The sequence below is a fragment of the Rana temporaria genome, chromosome 4 (genome assembly GCF_905171775.1).
Source record: "Rana temporaria chromosome 4, aRanTem1.1, whole genome shotgun sequence".
NCBI classification, from domain to species: Eukaryota; Metazoa; Chordata; class Amphibia; order Anura; family Ranidae; genus Rana; species Rana temporaria.
Window position 1 is genome coordinate 9,209,878 of NC_053492.1, and position 19,306 is coordinate 9,229,183.

A 19,306-nucleotide genomic window follows, 5' to 3' on the forward strand; every position below is an offset into this window, starting at 1 on the left:
GTCACAGTTTTCACTGAAGCACTAGCACAGTGTGGATCATATTGAACTACCAATACCAGCATTTTATACTTTTTTTTTTTTTCGTGGTATCACCTTATAAACGGTTGTTTAATATTAAGATATATAGATTGTACTTACTGTTTCATGTGCACTTATAGAATATTCTGTTATTCATAGATTAATACACAGGAGTATGTAGGGGTTGAAGAATTCTAAGGGGGGTCGTGTAGCTGAAGGAATCTTGGCCCATGATATGGTTGGCGGGAAGTGGAGGTTGTAGGGCTCAGGGGGACTCTGAGGTAGGGAGGGGAGTCTTGGTCTATGACGGTCCTCCCACCTGCACTTACTTTTCAGACCTCCTTACAGAGCTCCTGCCAGGCAAGGAAGGCAACCTTCACCTTCTTACCACCTCACTGGTCAAATAAATTTTTTTCCAGGATACCAAGTGGAATGAAGAAGCACAATCCTTCACACCTCGGTGGGCACTCGTTCTTATAGGAGATCTGTTAGCACAATGTTGCCTAGTGGGTGCCCAGGGGTCAGTGCTCTGCATCTGGGGGAGACAGTCCAATATCTCCCCATGACACAGGCTCTGGCATTGCCCGGTGCAGGAATTCAGAGGCCCAGGAGCCCACTGCTACTCTCTACAATGTCCTGGATACTACAGTATACTTGGCAACCAAGAGAACAAATCCTTACCCTGCTGTCCTCTTCCTACCTACACTAGGCTGTCATTAGAGGAAAGAGAACAGACTCCTCCCCCACAGCTCTTTCCTCCACCAGCAGCATCCTTCTGCTATCCAATCCCTTCTCTTACTGCAGAGAGTGGCAGTTAAATTATTATTATACAGGATTTATATAGCGCCAACAGTTTGCACAGCACTTTACAACATGAGGGCAGACAGTAAGGTTACAATACAGTTCAATACAGGAGGAATCAGAGGGCTAGGCTCCTTAGAGCTTATAATCTAACAGGGACTATCACGTGAAAACAAAGGTAATAACGGTGGGGGTGACATCACTCTCTATCAGTCAGCAGACTGCCGACCTTTTGAGCCCCACAGCTTCTGGTAATTGTCCTAATTAACCGACAACTCCGGACAAAATTCAGCAAGTTCCCCTACCTGGACATCATGATGACTCTACATTGTCCTCACAGCACGGCCTCAGAGCAAACCAGTCACAGGAAGACTCACAGGAGAAAAAGGAATTTCTTATCCGGCAGGCCAAGAGGGTTCTGGGGTCATGAAAATGTAGCAAACCCTAAACAGTCCAAATGAAATGTGTTCCCATGGGAGGGAGTAGTCCTTAAATATACATCAACCCTCCTATTACCCCCCTCACATCCACATCCTATTATTGTGTGACCAATTCCATCCAAATAATTCTTACTTTTATTTCCCAAAGTTATCCGTCTACGAGACCTGTATAGATCAAATGACATCGCCAATGAGGATGGAGGAGGACCGGAGTCACATGACTGAGAAGATACTAAACTTCACCCTGGAGATCATCTACCTGCTGTCCGGAAAGGTGAGCAGGATTCTGGGAGGTCACATGACATCACTCTTATCTCTATTAATAAAACACAGACCTGACCGGAGAGGTGAGGAGGATTATGGGAGGTCACATGATATCACTCTTATCTCTATTAATAACACACAGACCTGACCGGAGAGGTGAGGAGGATTCTGGGAGGTCACATGACATCACTCTTATCTCTAATAATAAAACACAGACCTGACCGGAGAGGTGAGGAGGATTCTGGGATTCTAACATGATATTCCTATTGGTTTTCCAATACAGAGATTTCCTCTTGTGAAGTCAGGTGATCATATGACCATCACAGTGCCTCCATGTGACTCCCTAAAACCTGAGAGACACAACATGCAGAAGATTCTAGAAGTCACCAAGAAGATGATGGAGCTGCTGACAGGAGAGGTGAGTGGTGCTGGGAATTCTGGGACATTATCCAGTAACAGACAAGGGATGTGTCTGGATGGTGACTGTATCATTGTGTATGTGAGGTTCCTATAAGGTGTCAGGATGTAACTGTTTGTTTCTCCATGGAGCAGTGGGAATATTTAGAAGGACACAAGGATCTCTACAAGGACGTCATGATGGACAATCGGCCGCCCCTCACATCACCGGGTAAGAGGAGACTTTATTGTAAAGGAGAGAGCAGTACGGAGGCTCCACCTAGATCCCCCATCATCTGATAAACACATAGAAACAATGTATTCAGTCAGTGTGTGTGTTTCCTACAGATGGATCCAGTAATGGGAACCCACCAGAGAGATGTTCCCGTCCTCTGTATTCCCAGGATTCACCACAGGAAGATCACAACTATGCAAGCTTTTATCAGGTAGATAATTGACAATTATTGGTAGTTATTATTTATAGCCAGCATGTTTGTTACAATTAATGTTTTATTATATATTCAGAGTGGAAGCCTTGGTATTGTCATTAAAGAAGAGTTTAAAGAGGAAGATGAGGAGTATGGAGTGATGAAGGTGCTTTTTGAAGGACACAATGATCTGATGGAGCCACCTAATACCAGGAAACCACCAGAGAGATGTTCCCGTCCTCTGTATTCCCGGGATTCCACACAGAAAGGTCACACCATCCCTCACCATTACAAGGTTGGTGAGACTTGTAGAGACAATGTGTGGATTATTTTTGTAATGTCACAATATTAAAGCTTATATTTTACAGATGACCAATCCCAATAATTTTCTTGCTTTAGGGCAAAGATCTGATAGATATACAAGTTGAGGTTAAAGAAGAAGAGACATATGACTGGGATGATCAGCAGTCTCTGGAAGAGGATGGAATAACGGTGACATTTATAGAGGAGGACACTCCTACAGAGATCAGCATAGGTGGGTCATTAACACTAAATACATTCCTCCACCCATACTGCTCACTGATTGGTCTAGAGTAGTCCAAGGACTGGGTGATATCAACCTGTAATATCCAGGTCACTATCCTGAGCTGTGTTCCCTGTCCTGTATTCCTGTATTACTATTGGATAATCTTCCTTTCTTGATCATACATCACGGGACACAGAGCCTTAATTACTTAATGGATCATGTAGTCATCACAGGTGATTGGACACTGGCAAACCCAATTAAAATTGAGTTCCTTCCCTACATAAACCCCCCTCAAATGGAGAGTGCCTCAGTTTTTTCGCCAGTGTTAGGGTGGTTGGTCACGTTCAACATGTGCTAAGAAGAAAAATGCTCTTTTGATGGTCTGGCTGCAGAGACCTAGGAGCTATAACCGGATCCATTCCTCGGGCTAATATCAAAGGCCTAAGATGGTTGGTACCCGGGCCTTGTGTAAGAAGAAACAAGGTTTGCCTGTAATGTCTCTCTGCGATGGTCTGGGCTCTGGGATCCAGACTTTGGTGTACTAATACATCCGTGGCACGAAAAGTTTCTGGCAGAGTCTTCTGCAGGTCCAGGTATGAGGTTTTCTTGAATAAAACCCTTTGTAAACCTGAAGGTTGGCACAACTTGCCCGCCGTGATGGGTGAAAGCTGGAACTACATTTTGTAGCTTTCCTGCGGTGTGGATCAGGTAAGAAGAAGATAATTTTTTATTTATGTATTATCTTCTTGGAGTAGGATGTCTTTCCTGGTTTTCACCACTGGAGGGAGTTAGTGCAACCTGGTGTTTTCTTACATAGCCTTCCAGGATAAACATGCTCAGTGATGTCCGTCATAATAACACCACTCGCCTCCTTCTGCTGCAGGCTCTGCCATGATACGCATACAGGGGTCCCCAAACCCCCCCAAGTAACTCTCCCCCGCTTCTTTCTCTCCTGGGCACCGCCATGACAGCACGCGCACGTGCGAACGTTTGCACACCGGAAACGATTCTTTCTGACAGTATGGAGACATGGATAGGGGGAGGGCCCAGAGTGGTTGCTAGTGCCCTGCGCAATGCAGGACACCTGTGTGCAGGCGCCAAGAGGCTGGGTCAAAAGCCCAGCACGCCAGAGCCTTCTGTAAATCGGCATGGACACAGAGCTGTGGATTGAACCAGGCAAACCTAAGACTCCTACTCGGCATCAGGTTGTTCAGTGAGCTGATATTTTTTGTATATTGTAAGACTATAGCACAACAGTGATTACATTTATATATTGTGGATAGTACCTTTGCTTTGCAGTAAGGTCTGTCTCCTAGAAGAGGGTCTAGGGCAAATAAAAAAGGCCCCAGAAAATCCCCACGTACGGCTTAGGATTCTGAGCTTGACTGCATGTTACCATCCACCTCTGTTAGCCTGATAGCAGCCTCACAGGATGAGCCCCTGTCTGGTTTTGCAGCTTCTCCTATGGCAGCACCTGTATACGTCACTGAGGACGCTTTAAAAATTGCTAAGGATGGCCTGGAAGAAAGAATTGCTAATATTGTCGCAACCTCCTTGAGAAATAGCAGAAAACGGTGTAGATCCCCTTCATCTGCTCTGGCTCTCTTTTCAGATGAGCCTTCTGAGGGTGAAAAATCCCTCTCAGGAGATGCGGATCATGGGCAGTCTGAGGACTCAGAGGATGAGAGGTTTCCTGCGACTTCTCAGTCGCTAAAGATGCAGGTGCAATATTATGCAGAGATGGTGCGTGCCACTTACAAATTGCCTCCTGTTGAAGCTTCTAGGCCCTCTGTTTCCTCTTTGGGATCTCGGAAATCCCTGCAGGCTGCATGCTACTTTCCAGTTCATCCCTTGCTGGATAAACTGATGTATGATGACTGTGTTCACCCAGAAAAACTGTTTTCTCATCCTAAGCAGTTTTCCCTCCTCATCCTAAGCAATTTCACCAAGAAATGGGGGGTACCTGCTAGTGATGCAGCTATTTCTTGTGCAAACAAAAACCTGACCTGTCCTTTAGAAAACGCACAGGGTTTCAAGGATCCAACTGATAAAAAGCTGGAATCCCTAGTAAAAGCCTCCTCTGCCATGGCTAGGGCTGTAGTACAACCTGCTGTTACAGTTCCTCAAAGAACAAATGAAGCAGATGATTAACCTCCTCCCTTCAGAGGAGATTGAGGTTAATGAAGACCTTCCTAAGGCCTTGTGCTTTGCGATTGATGCGATTATTGACTCTGTTCAGCAAGCATCTTGCTTGAATCTCCTGCAGGTACACATGCGCAGGTCCCTTTGGTTAAAACATTTGGAGGCCGAGGCTTCCTGCCATAAATACTTGGCAGCGTTCCCCTTTGGGGGAGAGCGCCTGTTTAGAGATGACCTGGCCAAATACATCCAAAAGATTACCGGAGGCAAGTCTACTCTGTTGCCTTTTAAAAGAAAGAGTAAGCGTCCCTCATTTAAACGTACTGTTTCTCCATCCCCTGGAAACTCAGTCTCCAGGCAGTGGCGATGGCCGCCCCAGTGTAACACTAGGGGTAAAGCCTACAGCCAAGCCCAAGGGCAGGAAAGGACTTGGGGTTCAAAGTCTAAACAGACCCCCAAAGCTTCCTTATGAAGGAATGCCCCCGCTCGACCGAGTGGAGGAAAGGCTACTGCATTTTGAAAACGCCTGGCGGAACAAGGTTCAGGACAAGTGGGTCATCTCCACAGTGTCCTCAGGCTACAAGCTTGAATTCAGAGAACTTCCGCCACCCCAGTTTCTGAGATCAAGAATTACCAAAGATCCAGAAAAAAGAAGGCTTCTCCTGTTGGCCTTGGAACACCTGTTGTCCCAAGGGGTAATCTTGGAGTTAGCCTCAGAGTCAGGATTCTATTCAAACCTGTTTACGGTTCCAAAACCAAACGGGGATGTCAGACCTATCCTAGATCTAAAAAGTCTAAATCAGTTTCTGAACATTTGCTCCTTTCGCATGGAGTCTGTCCGTTCAGTTGTCTCCACCCTTCAGGGAGGAGAATTCCTGGCATCAATAGACATCAGAGATGCATATTTCTCGCCTATCTGTGGTCTTCATTCCAGGGGTAGAAAATTGGCAGGCGGATTTTTTAAGTCGCCAGGAACTGAGTCCGGGAGAATGGTCTCTACACCCCGAAATGTTTCAAATCATGTCAGAAATGGGGTACCCCAGATGTGGACCTGTTGGCTTCCAGGTTCAATGCAAAACTGGACAGGTTTGTGTCAAGAACAAGAGATCCCTATGCTCAAGGCTCAGATTCCCTGACAATCTCATGGGATCGGTATTCCCTGATTTATGTGTTCCCTCCAATACTGCTGCTCCCACGACTCCTTCAGAGGGTCAAGAAGGAAGGAAAATCTGTAATTTTGGTCGCCCCGGCTTGGCCCAGGAGACCCTGGTACGCAGAAGACATAAGGATGGCAGTAGGAAGACCTTGGATTCGTCCATTGCGCCCAGACCTGCTATCTCAGGGTCCAATATTCCATCCTGCCTTACAAAGTCTAAATTTGATGGTTTGGCTTTTGAGACTCACATTCTGAGGAAACATGGGCTCTCAGGTCCAGTCCTATCCAATCTGGTTAATGCTAGGAAGCCGGCCTTCAGGCACATCTACTACAGAATCTGGAAGGCATATGTTTCCTGGTGTGAACCCAGAAAGTGGCATCCTAGGAAGTTTGTCATTAACAAGATTCTTGCCTTTCTTCAGTTAGGCTTAAATATGAAGTTGGCCTTGAGCACTATCAAGGGCCAAATCTCGGCTTTGTCTGTATTTTTTCAAAGACCGCTTTCTTCTCATTCCCTAGTCTGGGCCTTTGTTCAGAGTGCACTGTGGTTAAATCCACCGAATAAGTCTCCTGTGTGCCCATGGGATTTGAATTTGGCATTGCCTGTTTTACAGAAGCTACTTTTTTAACCTTTACACCAGGTTTCTCTAAGTCTGTTGACACAGAAGCTGGTTTTTCTTGTAGCCATATCCTCAGCTAGAAGAGTATTGGAATTGGCGGCTCTTTCATGTAAAGAACGGTATATGATTATTCATGAAGACAGGGTGGTGTTACGGTCTCACCCAACTTTTTTACCTAAGGTGGTTTCAGGTTTTCATCTGAACCGAGATGTAGGCTTACCGTCTTTTTTTCCAAATACGCAGTCTGCGGAGGAAGAGAGTTTACACTCTCTAGATCAGGGATATGCAATTAGCGGACCTCCAGATGTTGCAAAACTACAATTCCCATCATGCCTCTGCCTTTGGGTGTCATGCTTGTGGCTGTCAGAGTCTTGCTATGCCTCATGGGACTATTATTGAAGATTCCGACTCCCCGCGGGGAATGGGCGTTCCTATCCAGAGGGAAGGTGATTGACGGCCGGCTCTGGCGCGTCACGCTTCTCCGGAAATAGCCGAAATAGGACTTGGCTCTTCACGGCGCCTGCGCATAGTCTGTGCGCAGGTGCCGTATAGCGCTGTGAAGAGCCGAGACCTACTCCGGCTGTCTTCGGGGAGCGTGACGTGCCAGAGCCGGCCGTCAATCATCCTCCCTCTTGATAGGAATGCCCATTCCCCGCGGGGAGTCGGAATCTTCAATATACGATTGCACAGTGAGTACGGGGCTAAAAAAATAAATACAGGCATACTGTAGCTTGCGCTACTATGCCTCATTTTATGCTAAAATGTTGTTATGGAGGGTGAACCACCGCTTTAAGGCTCTGTGTCCCGTGATGTATTTCCAAGAAAAGGATTTTACAGGTAAGCTGTATTAAAAAATCCTATTTTTCTGTGCTGCAGACACAATTTATGTATCTAGACTGGATTTATGGAGATTCTGTGGTTCAGCTGGCAGCAAAATGTTGATTTTTTTCACCATAGACATTGCTAATTTTAGGCACCTGATGCATGTGCTTTGGATTTTCTACCTCATCCCTGAGTCTAGCAAAACCTCTAACAGAACAATTCTCCCAGGGATACTTGTTCTGTTGTTTGCTGGCTGTGCCGGGTGGAGGGATATGTCTGTATACTTGTTGATACATTTGGAGCCTTCAACAGAAAGTGAGGGAGGAGTCAATAACCCAATGATGGTGGTATTCAGGATCAGTCCATTCTTCATCTTGGTTGCTCTCCCCCATCCTCACTCTCTGACCTCTGGTGGGGCTCAGCTTTGTGATTATTGATGATTGATAGAGGGGGTGGTGACCCTCATTCTCTAATCCCCCCCTCATCACTGTCAGTCCTATAAAAGATAGTTCTCGTTGTTTCCTCACTCTCTAAGGTCCGTGAATAAATAAATTAACTGGTAGGCATATTGAGGGAGAAGTTAATAACCCAATGATGGTGGCATTCAGGATCAGTCCAGTCTTCATCTTGGTTGTTCTCCCCCATCCTCACTCTCTGACCTCTGGTGGGGCTCAGCCCCGCTGTTATTCATGACTAAATCATGGACTAAATAAGGAAGTGCAGGACTTCTTGTGTTGGGAAGATGGCAATGAGTGATAGAGGGGGTGGGGACACTCGTCCTATAATCTCCTCATCACTGTCACTCCTATAAAAGACAGTTCTCGTTGTTTCCTCACTCTCTGACTAAGGTCCATGAGTAAAGAAATAATCTGGTAGGAGATCAGAGGAGCCAGTTACCTTGAGGGGGGAATTGTAAGTTCCTCAGAGACAAAGCTGCCTGATGTGGGCGGAGTCCTGGTTTAGGGGAACCAATCTGCTCATGTCTAGTAATAATCTTTTTATTTCTATTTTAGTAGATGGACGGGAGATGAGGAAAACCTCAGAGGATTGTCTCATTTTGTCTCCAGACTGTAAAGTAGAAGATGAGGACATTACACAGTATAGTCCAGGAGAAAACCCGACTACCTCAAATGTCCATCAGGCACCACGCACTGTAAAGGGACCATCATATTCCTCTTATCCTGAGGAACCTCAGACTGTGAGGGACGGTGCCGTCCTTCCAACAGATGAAAGGTTTTCATGTACTGAGAACTGGCAGAGTTTCCATGTTAAATCCGGTCTCAATGTGCTTAAAAGGTCTCATACAGGTGAGAAGTCACTGTCTTGTCCTGAGTGTGGGAAGTGTTTTTCATTGAAGTCCAGTCTTAACAGACATCAAAAATTGCACACAGGTGAGAAACCGTTTTCCTGTCCTGAGTGCGGGAAATGTTTTATGCGAAAATCACATCTTGTCACACATCAAAGGTCTCACACGGGGGAAAAGCCTTATTCCTGTCTTGAGTGCGGGAAACGTTTTTCACAGAAGTCACATCTTTACGGCCATCATAGATTGCACACGGGGGAGAGGCCACTTTCCTGTTCTGAGTGCGGGAAATGTTTTTCAGAGAAGTCCAATCTTATCAGACATCAGAGATTGCACACAGGTGATAAGCCATATTTCTGTATTGAGTGCGGGAAATGTTTTATACGAAAATCAGTACTTGAGGCGCATCAAAGATCTCACACGGGGGAAAAGCCATATTCCTGTCCTGAGTGTGGGAAACGTTTTTCACATAAGTCACATCTTAACAGGCATCAGAGACTGCACGCGGGGGAGAAGTCGTTTTGCTGTTCTGAGTGCGGAAAAAGTTTTGCACAAAAATCAGATCTTGTTACACATCAGAGATCTCACACGGGAGAGAAGCCGTATTGCTGTCCTGAGTGCGGGAAATGTTTTGCTGATATGTCCAATCTTTACACACATCAGAGATCTCACACCGCAGAGAAGCTGTATTCCTGTCCTGAGTGCGGGAAATGTTTTGCAGATATGTCCAATCTTTACACACATCAGTTATCTCACATGGGAGAGAAGCCGTATTCCTGTCCTGAGTGCGGGAATTATTTTTCAGATCTGTCCAATCTTTACATACATCAGAGATTGCACATAGACGAGAAGCCACTTTCCTGTCCTGTTCTGTCCACCTCAGATATACTCCATGGCTGATCTCCATCATATAAAAAACAGTTAAAGACATGGATGAAAAATTATAATAAAGTGCTTATAGTTAACCCGTGGTTATCGTAATATAAATTTGTTTCCTTTATACCAAATCTGGATTAACACCGCGAGTTAGGACAACTTGTGAAAATAAAATGAATAAATAAATAAAAGTTTGAGTATTCAAAGAAGACGCCCTATAAGAGGAGAGTATGGCGGGACAAAGAAGGAAAAGAAAAAGAGAATAATTGGAGAAGGCATATCCAATCCTAGCGATGCACAATTGACTGAGGAAATGAAAGTATTGGAGAAAATGAAAATTTCAATAAAAATTCTTTAATGCAAAAAAAAAAAAGAAACTATTGGAGAAGGGTTTGAAATTTGAATCAAAAATAAATATTATTATAAAGGATTTCTTTAGCGCCAACGGTTTATGCAGCGCTTTACAATATAATGGGGACAGTACAATTACCATATATACAGTGTATGGGGCTTTCAAGACTCGCCAGGATTTTGAGACGCTTTTTTCTAGTTAATGTAGAAGTCTGTTACTTCACGTGAAATGCACGGTGTCGAGTTTCCACTCTTTAATGCAAAAAAAAAAAAGAAACTATTGGAGAAGGGTTTGAAATTTGCATCAAAAAGAAATATTATTATTATAAAGGATTTCTATAGCGCCAACGGTTTATGCAGCGCTTTACAATATAATGGGGACAGTACAATTACCATATATACAGTGTATGGGGCTTTCAAGACTCGCCGGGATTTTGATTTTGATACGCTTTTTTTCTAGTTAATGTAGAAGTCCGTTACTTTACGTGAAATGCACGGTGTCGAGTTTCCACTCGGAAAAAAGTCCTTCCTGGCGAGGTGGTGGTGAACAACATTCTGGGTGATGTTGGGAAGATTTGGAGTCTTGAGAAGGACAGCAGGCGAGGCGCGATGGTTTTGACAAAGGCGTGGAGGAATGTCAGGTTCCTGTAGCTGCAGTTTGTCAGTTTTTGGATGTGCGGCTTTTCTTTCTGTCCTTTCACGTCCCCTAGATTTTGTTATGATCAGATTTTTGAAAAAAGGCTGCATGCATGTGTAATCGTTTCTTAGCCTGAGGGTGTGTTTAGGTTGAGGTTAGAGTTTTGTTGAGGAGAATCGTGATAATATTAATATGAAAATATGTCTTGGTTTGTATATTTAGTTTTATTTATGTTTTTTTTTTTTTCTGGCAAAATAAGCAGTTTTCTGTTTCCATGCTGAATTAAGCTATTTATGTATACTGTATATAGTAAATAAACCAAAATAGCTTAATTCTTAATATTATTTATTATGTAGATATGTAAATATGTTTTAATTATGTTGTATGTTTGTACGATTTTTAATAAAGTAAAATCTACAATTACCACATAGGTCAATACAGAGGAACTAGGAGGGCCCTGCTCATAAAACGTACAATCTAAATATGGATAAATTCAACCCCGCAAGAAAGAATGACTGTCCTTTATGTAGAGACGAGTGATATACACAGCAGTTTACGCAACACATACAGTGGGGAGAACAATGATTTGATCCCCTGCAGATTGTGTAAGTTTGCCCACTTGCAAAGAAATGAAGGTCTATCATTTTTATCATAGGGGTATTTTAAATGATAGAGACCAGAATATCAACCAAAAATCCAGAAAAAACACATGATACAAATGCTATAAATTAAATTGCAGTTCAGTGAGTAAAATAAGTATCTGATTCCCCAAGCAAAACATGACTGAGTACTTGGTGGGGAAACCCTTGTAGGCAAGCACAGAGGTAAGGGGTTTCTTGTAGTTGGTTACCAGGTTTGCACACATCTCAGGTGGGATTTTAGTCCATCCTTCTTTAAAGATCTTCTCTAATAGCCAAATTCAGGTAGTGTTACGCCGGCGTATCGGTAGATACGCCGTCGTAACTCTGAATCTAAGCCGTCGTACATTTAAGTGTATTCTCAAATTGAGATACACATTAATGTAGCTAAGATACGACGGCCTGCGCCGTCGTATCTTAGCTGTCTAGTTCCACCGGCCGCTAGGGGCGTGAACACTGATTTACGTTTTAGAATACGTAAATCAGCGAGATACGCCTATTCACGAACGTACGCTTGCCCGTCGCAGTAAAGATACACCGTTTACATAAGGCGTTTTCAGGTGTAAAGTTATTCCACCAAATAGCTGGCCTATCCAATGTTAAGTATGGACGTCGTTCCCGTAATTTGGAGCATGCGCACTGGGATATGTCAACGGACGGCGCATGAGCCGTTTGTAAAAAAAACGTCAATCATGTCGGGTCATGATTCATTTGCATAAAACACGCCCACCTCTTCACAATTTGAATGAGGCGTGCTTAGGCAAGGGACATTTACGCTGCGCCGCCGTAACTTAGGACACAAGTGCTTTGTGAATACAGCACTTGCCTCTCTAACTTACGGCGGCGTAGCGTATATGAGATACGCTACGCCGGCTCAAACATGCGCCGCCCTACCTAAATCTGGCTGTAAATCTTTAAGTTCTCTTGGCCTCATACACACGATCGGATTTTTTTCCGAAGGGCATTGGCCGTGAACTTGGTATGCATACACACGAATCACGTGTTTTTTCTGCTCTTTACCGCCACCCTTTGGTCAACTTCTGCTATTGTTGGTTGATTTTAACATTGGTTCTGAGCATGCGTGTTTGGACTAAAGTCCGATGGACTTCTGTACACACAATAGGACTTTGTACCGTAGGACTTTTGTTGCCAAAAAGTTTGACCGTTTCCAGAGCGAACATTTGTCCGATGAAAACCGAAAAGGTTTGTCTGATGGAGCGTACACACGGTCTGGTTTTTGGTAAATCTGCTCATTTTGAAGTTTGTTGTCAAAAAGTCCTATTGTGTGTATGGGCCTAAAGTTTCAGCTCCCTCCAAACATTTTCTATAGGATTAAAGTCTTGAGACTGACCAGACCACTCCATGACTTTAATGTGCTCTTTTTTTAGCTACTTCTTTGTTGCCTTGGTGGTATGTTTTGGGTCATTGTCATGCTGGAAGAACATTCTCAACCAAGATTTTACAATACATGGCCCTGTCCATTGGCCCCTCAATGCAGCAAAGTCTGCCTGTACCTCTACCTTAGCAGAGAAAACAGCCCCAAAGCATCATGTTTTCACCTCCATGCTTGGCTGTAGAGATGGTGTTCTCATGTCGCGTACACACGATCATTTTTCGGCATGTAAAAAACTAAGTTAAAATGATCATGTGTGGGCTTCACATCATTTTTCGGGTTCTGAAAAACGTCAAAAAAAAATCGAACATGCTGCATTTTTTACCGACGTTTTAAACAATGTCATTTTTCGGGTTGTAAAAAATGATCGTGTGTGGGCTAAAACGACGTTAAAAACCTGCGCATGCTCAGAAGCAAGTTATGAGACGGGAGCGCTCGTTCTGGTAAAACTACCGTTCGTAATGGAGTAAGCACATTCATCACGCTGTAACAGACATAAAAGCGCGAATGGTCTTTTACTAACACAAAATCAGCTAAAGGGTGACGTTATCCGAATGGAACTTCCCCTTTATAGTGCCGCCATACGTGTTGTACGTTACCGCGCTTTGCTAGAGCATTTTTTTTTATGACCGTGTGTGGGCAACGTCGTTTTAATGATGTAGTTGGAAAAAAACTTTGTTTTTTCTACATGCTGAAACATTTCGTTTTTTACATGCCGAAAAATGATCGTGTGTACGCAGCATAGTCAGCATTTTTCTTCCTCCAAACGCGTTAAGTTAATTACAATAAGCTCAATGGAGTGATCCAGCGGCTGCATATTCCTGAGCAGCTTCTGTAGCGATGGCTGCAGCCTGAAGGAGACCTGGCGGAGTGATATCACCTGTACTCTCTGTCTAACTCTGACTGCATCTTCCTGTGCCAGTAGCAGCTGTAAGTGAGAGCTAAATAGAAGAACGAAAACTGGATAGCCGCACTTCAAATCACTTAAAAAAGTTGTCTTTATTTTTCAACTGTACACACAGTCACTGCAACCAACAAAACACAGTATGGCCGATGCGTTTCGCACTTACAGTTAGTGCTCAGCCATGACTAAGCACTAACTGTAAGTGCGAAACGCGTCGGCCATACTGTGTTTTGTTGGTTGCAGTGACTGTGTGTACAGTTGAAAAATAAAGACAACTTTTTTAAGTGATTTGGAGTGCGGCTATCCAGTTTTCGTTCTTCTATTGTGCTATCATCAGCATTGCCAGCACCTTGGTGGTTCAACAGCCCTTGATTGCTCACAGGGCTCACCTGGAGCGGTGAGAAAATTTGCCTGTAAGGGAGAGCTGGGCTGCACTGCTCAGTCCTACCGATCAATGTACACAGTTTATTAGTCATTTGTTGCTGCAGGGGGCTGCCTATCTACTGTTGCTGGGGGAAGGCTGCTGTACTGTTGCTGGATGAAGAGGAGGGGGGCTGCCTATCTACTGTTGCTGGATGGAGGGGGGCTGCTTATCCAATGATACTGGATGGGGGGCTGCCTATCTAATGTTGCTGGGTGGAGAGGGGGGCTGCCTACCTACTGTTGCTGGATGGAGAGGAGGGGGGCTGCCTATCTGCTGTTGCTGGGCGGCTGTCACGTACCTGATAGGAAGAGCCTGTTATGTGGAGGAAGGCCTCTCTTAGGCCCCGTACTCACGACCAAACATGTCTGCTGAAACTGGTCCGCGGACCAGTTTCAGCAGACATGTTTGGCCGTGTGTAGGCCCGAGCGGATCGGACAGGTTTCCAGCGGACAGCTGTTTCCTGGACTTGCTTTAAAACAGTCCGCTGGAAACCTGTCCCCCCGACATGTACGGTCGTCTGTACAGACCTACCGTACATGTCCGGCCACCCGCCATCCCTCGCATGCGTCGAACGACTTTGGCGCATGCGTGGAAGCATTTAAAAGGCAGGCCCGCCCACGTCGCCGCGGCGACACCGCGGACATGCCCCGCGTATTGTTTACGCGCGGAATTCTGTTCGATGGTGTGTACAGCCATCGAACAGAAGTCCCCGGGCAGACATGTCCGATGAAAACGGTCCGCGGACCGGTTTCATCGGACATGTCTGCTCGTGAGTACTCGGCCTTACACCTATGACTCTGGGCCCCTGATAGAGATGACAGCGGATGTCTTGAAGACTGGAACAAGCTGGTACTTGGACATAGTCAGCAGAAGAGCAGGTCCCAATGGCGGATGGACAGATGTTTGCAGCTAGATAGCTCCATATAGATTGGAACATAAACAGAGTCAGACAAACCGGGTCATACACAGTGCGGTCAGATAAGGTACAGATGCGGAGAGTGGTCAAGGTACAAGCTGGGACAGGTGGAGAGCAGGAGTAGTCAGAACAAGCCGGGTAGGCAACTGGAAGCAGATGCAAATAAACAGGGAACAGGACAATCATGGGAACGCTGTAAACAAGACGGCACCGATCCAGTTTATATAGCCCATTTGGTGCCCTCATCTGTCACAGGATGCACCGTGCACACTAATGCGCGCATTCACATATCTATTCATATTCTTGCACATATTTATGCGCATATTAGCTCTCGCTAATGCGCCTTTGCTAAGAAAGGTTTGGGGAACAGAAGTTAGCCTGCAGGAACCATCTCATCTTCTGGTAAGTCTTTCCTGACAGTGGCTTCCTATCTACTGTTGCTGGATGGGAAGGCTGCCTATCTACTGTTGCTGGATGCCTATCTTATGTTGCTGGACGGGGGGCTGTAACGAAAGGTCCCACCCTCCGTCAGTACACTGCTTCCTCCAATCTGGAACTTCAGATATCATATTTTACAGCCGAATATTGTAAGAACCAGACAAGACTAGCTCAGTTACAAAGCTGGACATGAACTGTTTATTAAAACACATGTAACAACAGATATCCACTCGGGGACAATGCCCCCTCCCTTGGATTCAGGATGGGGTAAACTGTCCAATCAGCAATAAAGAACACAAAAACAAATATCCATCCCATAATACATTTCTCATAAGGCAGACACAAAAAATAAAACAAAGGAATACGGCCACACCCCATACTACCCAGCAAAGGGTACACAAAAAAGAGACAATATAAAAAAATATATATACACACACACACAACATTCCAGTGTGGTTGAACAGTAAGTCCGATTAGTACAGATCAGACTGGATTTCTCGGTCACCCTGTGCCCCTATTAGAGACACAGGGTGACTTATGCTTAGTACACACGTGCGTTTTTTCCGTCGGATAAAAAACCGACAGTTTTCGTTTTCCCAACAAAATTCCTCTCAGGCTGCCTTGCATACACATGCTCAGACAAAAGTCTGCCCGTCCAAAGCGCAGTGACGTACAACACGTCGGCACTTTAAAGGGGACGTTCAATTTCAACGGCGCCACCCTTTGGGCTGCTTTTGTTGATCCCTGTGTTAGTAAAAGTTTGGTGAGAGACAATTTGCGCTTTTCAGTATTCGTGCTTTTCAGTCAGTTACAGCGTCTCATTCTGAGCATGCACGGTTTTCTGCCCGTCGTAAAACCATACAGATGGATGGATTTCCCACTCTGATTTTTGGCCTGATGGGAAAAAAGAGATCCTGATCTCTTTTTTTGTCCGGCAGTTTTCCTGTTGGAAAAACTGCGATGGAGCATACACACGGCCAGGATTCCCGACTAAAAGCTCTCATAGCAGTTTTCCTGTGTACCAGGCATTAGACATAGGAGCAGCCTCACTGTGCCCATCATTGCCGCCTTACCGTGTCCTCATTGCAGCCTTACTGTGCCCACCATTGCCGCCTTACTGTGCTCTTCATTGCAGCCTCATCATGCCATTAATTTCAGCCTCACCGTGCCCATAATTGCAGCCTCACATGCCCATCATTGTCGCGTTACTGTGCCCTCATTGCAGCCTCACCATCATTGCCGCCTTAGAAGAAAGTCACTGCTCCAGGTGGGTCTACTATATGGTCATGCACTGGTACAGGATTCCAAGGGTGCTGGCAGTGCACTAGGCAAGCATAAAGGTTGAATGAAGGATGGATGGCCGCACTCCAAAAACCGTACAGGTTGTCTTTTATTAAATGAACAGCAAAAGCATTACCAGATCACAGCAACAGAAACAGGGGACAGCCGACGTTTTGCACAAAATCAGTGCTTATTCATGGCTTACTGTGCCCTCATTGCAGCTTCCCTCGCTCTCATTGCAGCTTCCCTCGCTCTCATTGCAGCCTTACCGTGCCCTCATTGCAGCCTTACCGTGCCCTCATTGCAGCCTCCCTCACCATCCATCCTGCCCTGCATAGGAGGTGCATGGGGAAACAAATGTTTCCCCAACCTCCCCAAGGAATTCTGGGTTCCATGGGCCCCCCGCCCAAAGTAACTCCCGTCACATCTATCCCCTTTCAGCAGCAGACTAACATAGGAGGAGACCCCAGATGGGTTGATTACAAAGTTAGTCAGTAGTTCCAGTCCCAAAATGCCGGTATCCACACAGTACCCCAAATAAATTGTCCCAAACAGAGCATTACTTACCCAGTCAACCTCTGCCTCTCTCAGAGAACATACCCGCCACTGAGGAGAAGCATAGACTGGCCCTTCTTCCTGGAGGGAGTCCTTTCAGCCACTGTAGAGAAGACAGGGTGACTGAGCTCACTCCCTTGTGCTGTGGGGGATCTGGGCTGACTGCCCAGCATTCTTGGAGTATACAGGTGGAGACTAAAAACTCATCCAATTTTTCTGCATGAAAATCCCCCAGTGCTTGCAAAGCATGGCTGACATCCTCCTGTGCCGCACCATTTTCTGGGGTTGTGTAAGTGGAGACCAAAGTCCCATCAACTTTCACAGGAACTCCCTCTTCTGTTAGTTGCCTGTTGACATCCCTTCTGCTGGGTTGCTGGCATCATTCTGGGATGCCATCTTCTGCTGGGAAGGGAAACAGGCTGCTTCATCTCCCTTACCCTGATCTGGCTGCTGGGACGACATGTCTCCGGTACTGTCTCCCAGGTGCACGGATGCTTGCTGGGGAGGAAAGACCACCACCACCTTCTCACCCTGGGCCTCCTGAACTGCCGCAGAGGTCTTCGACCTTCTGTCTAGTTGTCAGCGCTTCAGCAGGAGAAGTTTCTGGTACGCCCACAGATGCTGCTGGCCGGAAATCCCATGTCTCTGTCAGTGTTGTGGAAGAAAGGCCGACTGCCTCTTCTCTCGGGGAGGCTGAAGCTGCTGTTGGTGCTGGACAGAGGTCAGTGACATCTGGCCCTGATGCAAGCTCTTCTGCTGGAGGCTCACCAGGTTGTTCTTCCTCAGCAGAAAAGACTATCAAATCCCCAGTCTCTATAATTGGTGTCTGGGGATAGAGGATCACCATCTCCTGTCCGTGGAAACCAGAAGATGTTTTTGGTGCTGGGCCAAGGTTAGCAGAGCTCTGCCCTGTTGTCAGCACTTTAGCTTTGGAGACGGCAATCTCCGGAGTTTCTGATGAGGACTCATTAATTAATTGATTTCCTGATACAATCTCAGGGCTAACTCATTTCTGCCGGAAGACCCAAATTAATATATATATAAGGTGACATGTACAATCCAGGCACAGAATCTACATCTCACCTTCCAACGTTCAGCCAGCAAAGAGAATGGTTGCCAACTGGGCAGTTGGTTTTATTATCAGCACAAGATCACAAAATGCATTCTCATTGGTCAACCTATACATTTCACACCCACTGATTACTCCCATTCAGTCTCTTATTACACGCCCCCCGTGAGTCTGTCATTGGTCAGTTCATTTTGAAGGGTGGTTTCTCCTCACAAGTTCATTCCAGACTAGCTGCACACACCCTTCTTGTCATGTGGCATAAAGTCCCCTTGTGTCTTTTTTCAGACTCATTCGCCATTTTACATAGAATTCCTTTGGTGGGGGTGAAGAGAAGGGGGTTTTGGAATGAGGAATTTAGGAGTGAGGGGAATGGAGCTGCTTCTTGATTTCAATAGTTCTCTCTCTGTATGTCCATCCAAGTTGAAATATACTCTAAAAACATATTTGACAAAACTTATCAAGGAAAATAAGCAGTATTGATCATTCTCATACCTACGTATGCATAATGCGTATAAAAACAAATAAACAGTATAAGGAATATAAAAACAATATTTACGAATATAAGAAAAGCAACATTTAAGTGATTCTAATAATAAAAATAATTAGCCTAATTTGAAAATAGGGATTTTAGAATCATCTCCACCACATTTCCACAGACGATTCTCTGACATGCTGCTGAACGTGTTCTAGCAGTTTCCTGTAGGCCCTTTCCAGATGCTGTTCTTTCCTAATAGTCCAAATAGTCCAGATCAGGTTTAAGCTCTGAAACCCCTGCAAGACCGAGCATAGCCTCAAGGGTAGGTTCTCCTTCATCGCCAAACACAAAACCATCTGTAAGGCTCCTACACAGCAATCCAGGGTCAAAGTCATATTATTGTTAAATATTCCTGCTCTGCGTGCCATTGCAGAGC

The 19,306-nt window shown here is 45.3% G+C and overlaps 1 protein-coding gene across 1 annotated transcript in view; it reads left to right on the forward strand.

Moving 5' to 3' along the window:
- The window catches only part of LOC120935491 (oocyte zinc finger protein XlCOF6.1-like), a gene marked incomplete at its 3' end in the record, with an annotated part of 30,772 nt that extends 21,217 nt beyond the window's left edge, over positions 1–9,555 (forward strand). Inside the window, exon 4 of the mRNA XM_040347542.1 lies at positions 8,675–9,555. Coding sequence (XP_040203476.1) covers positions 8,675–9,555 — 881 coding nt within the window. The remainder of the gene's footprint in view (positions 1–8,674) is intronic.
- Positions 9,556–19,306: the final 9,751 nt, after the last annotated feature.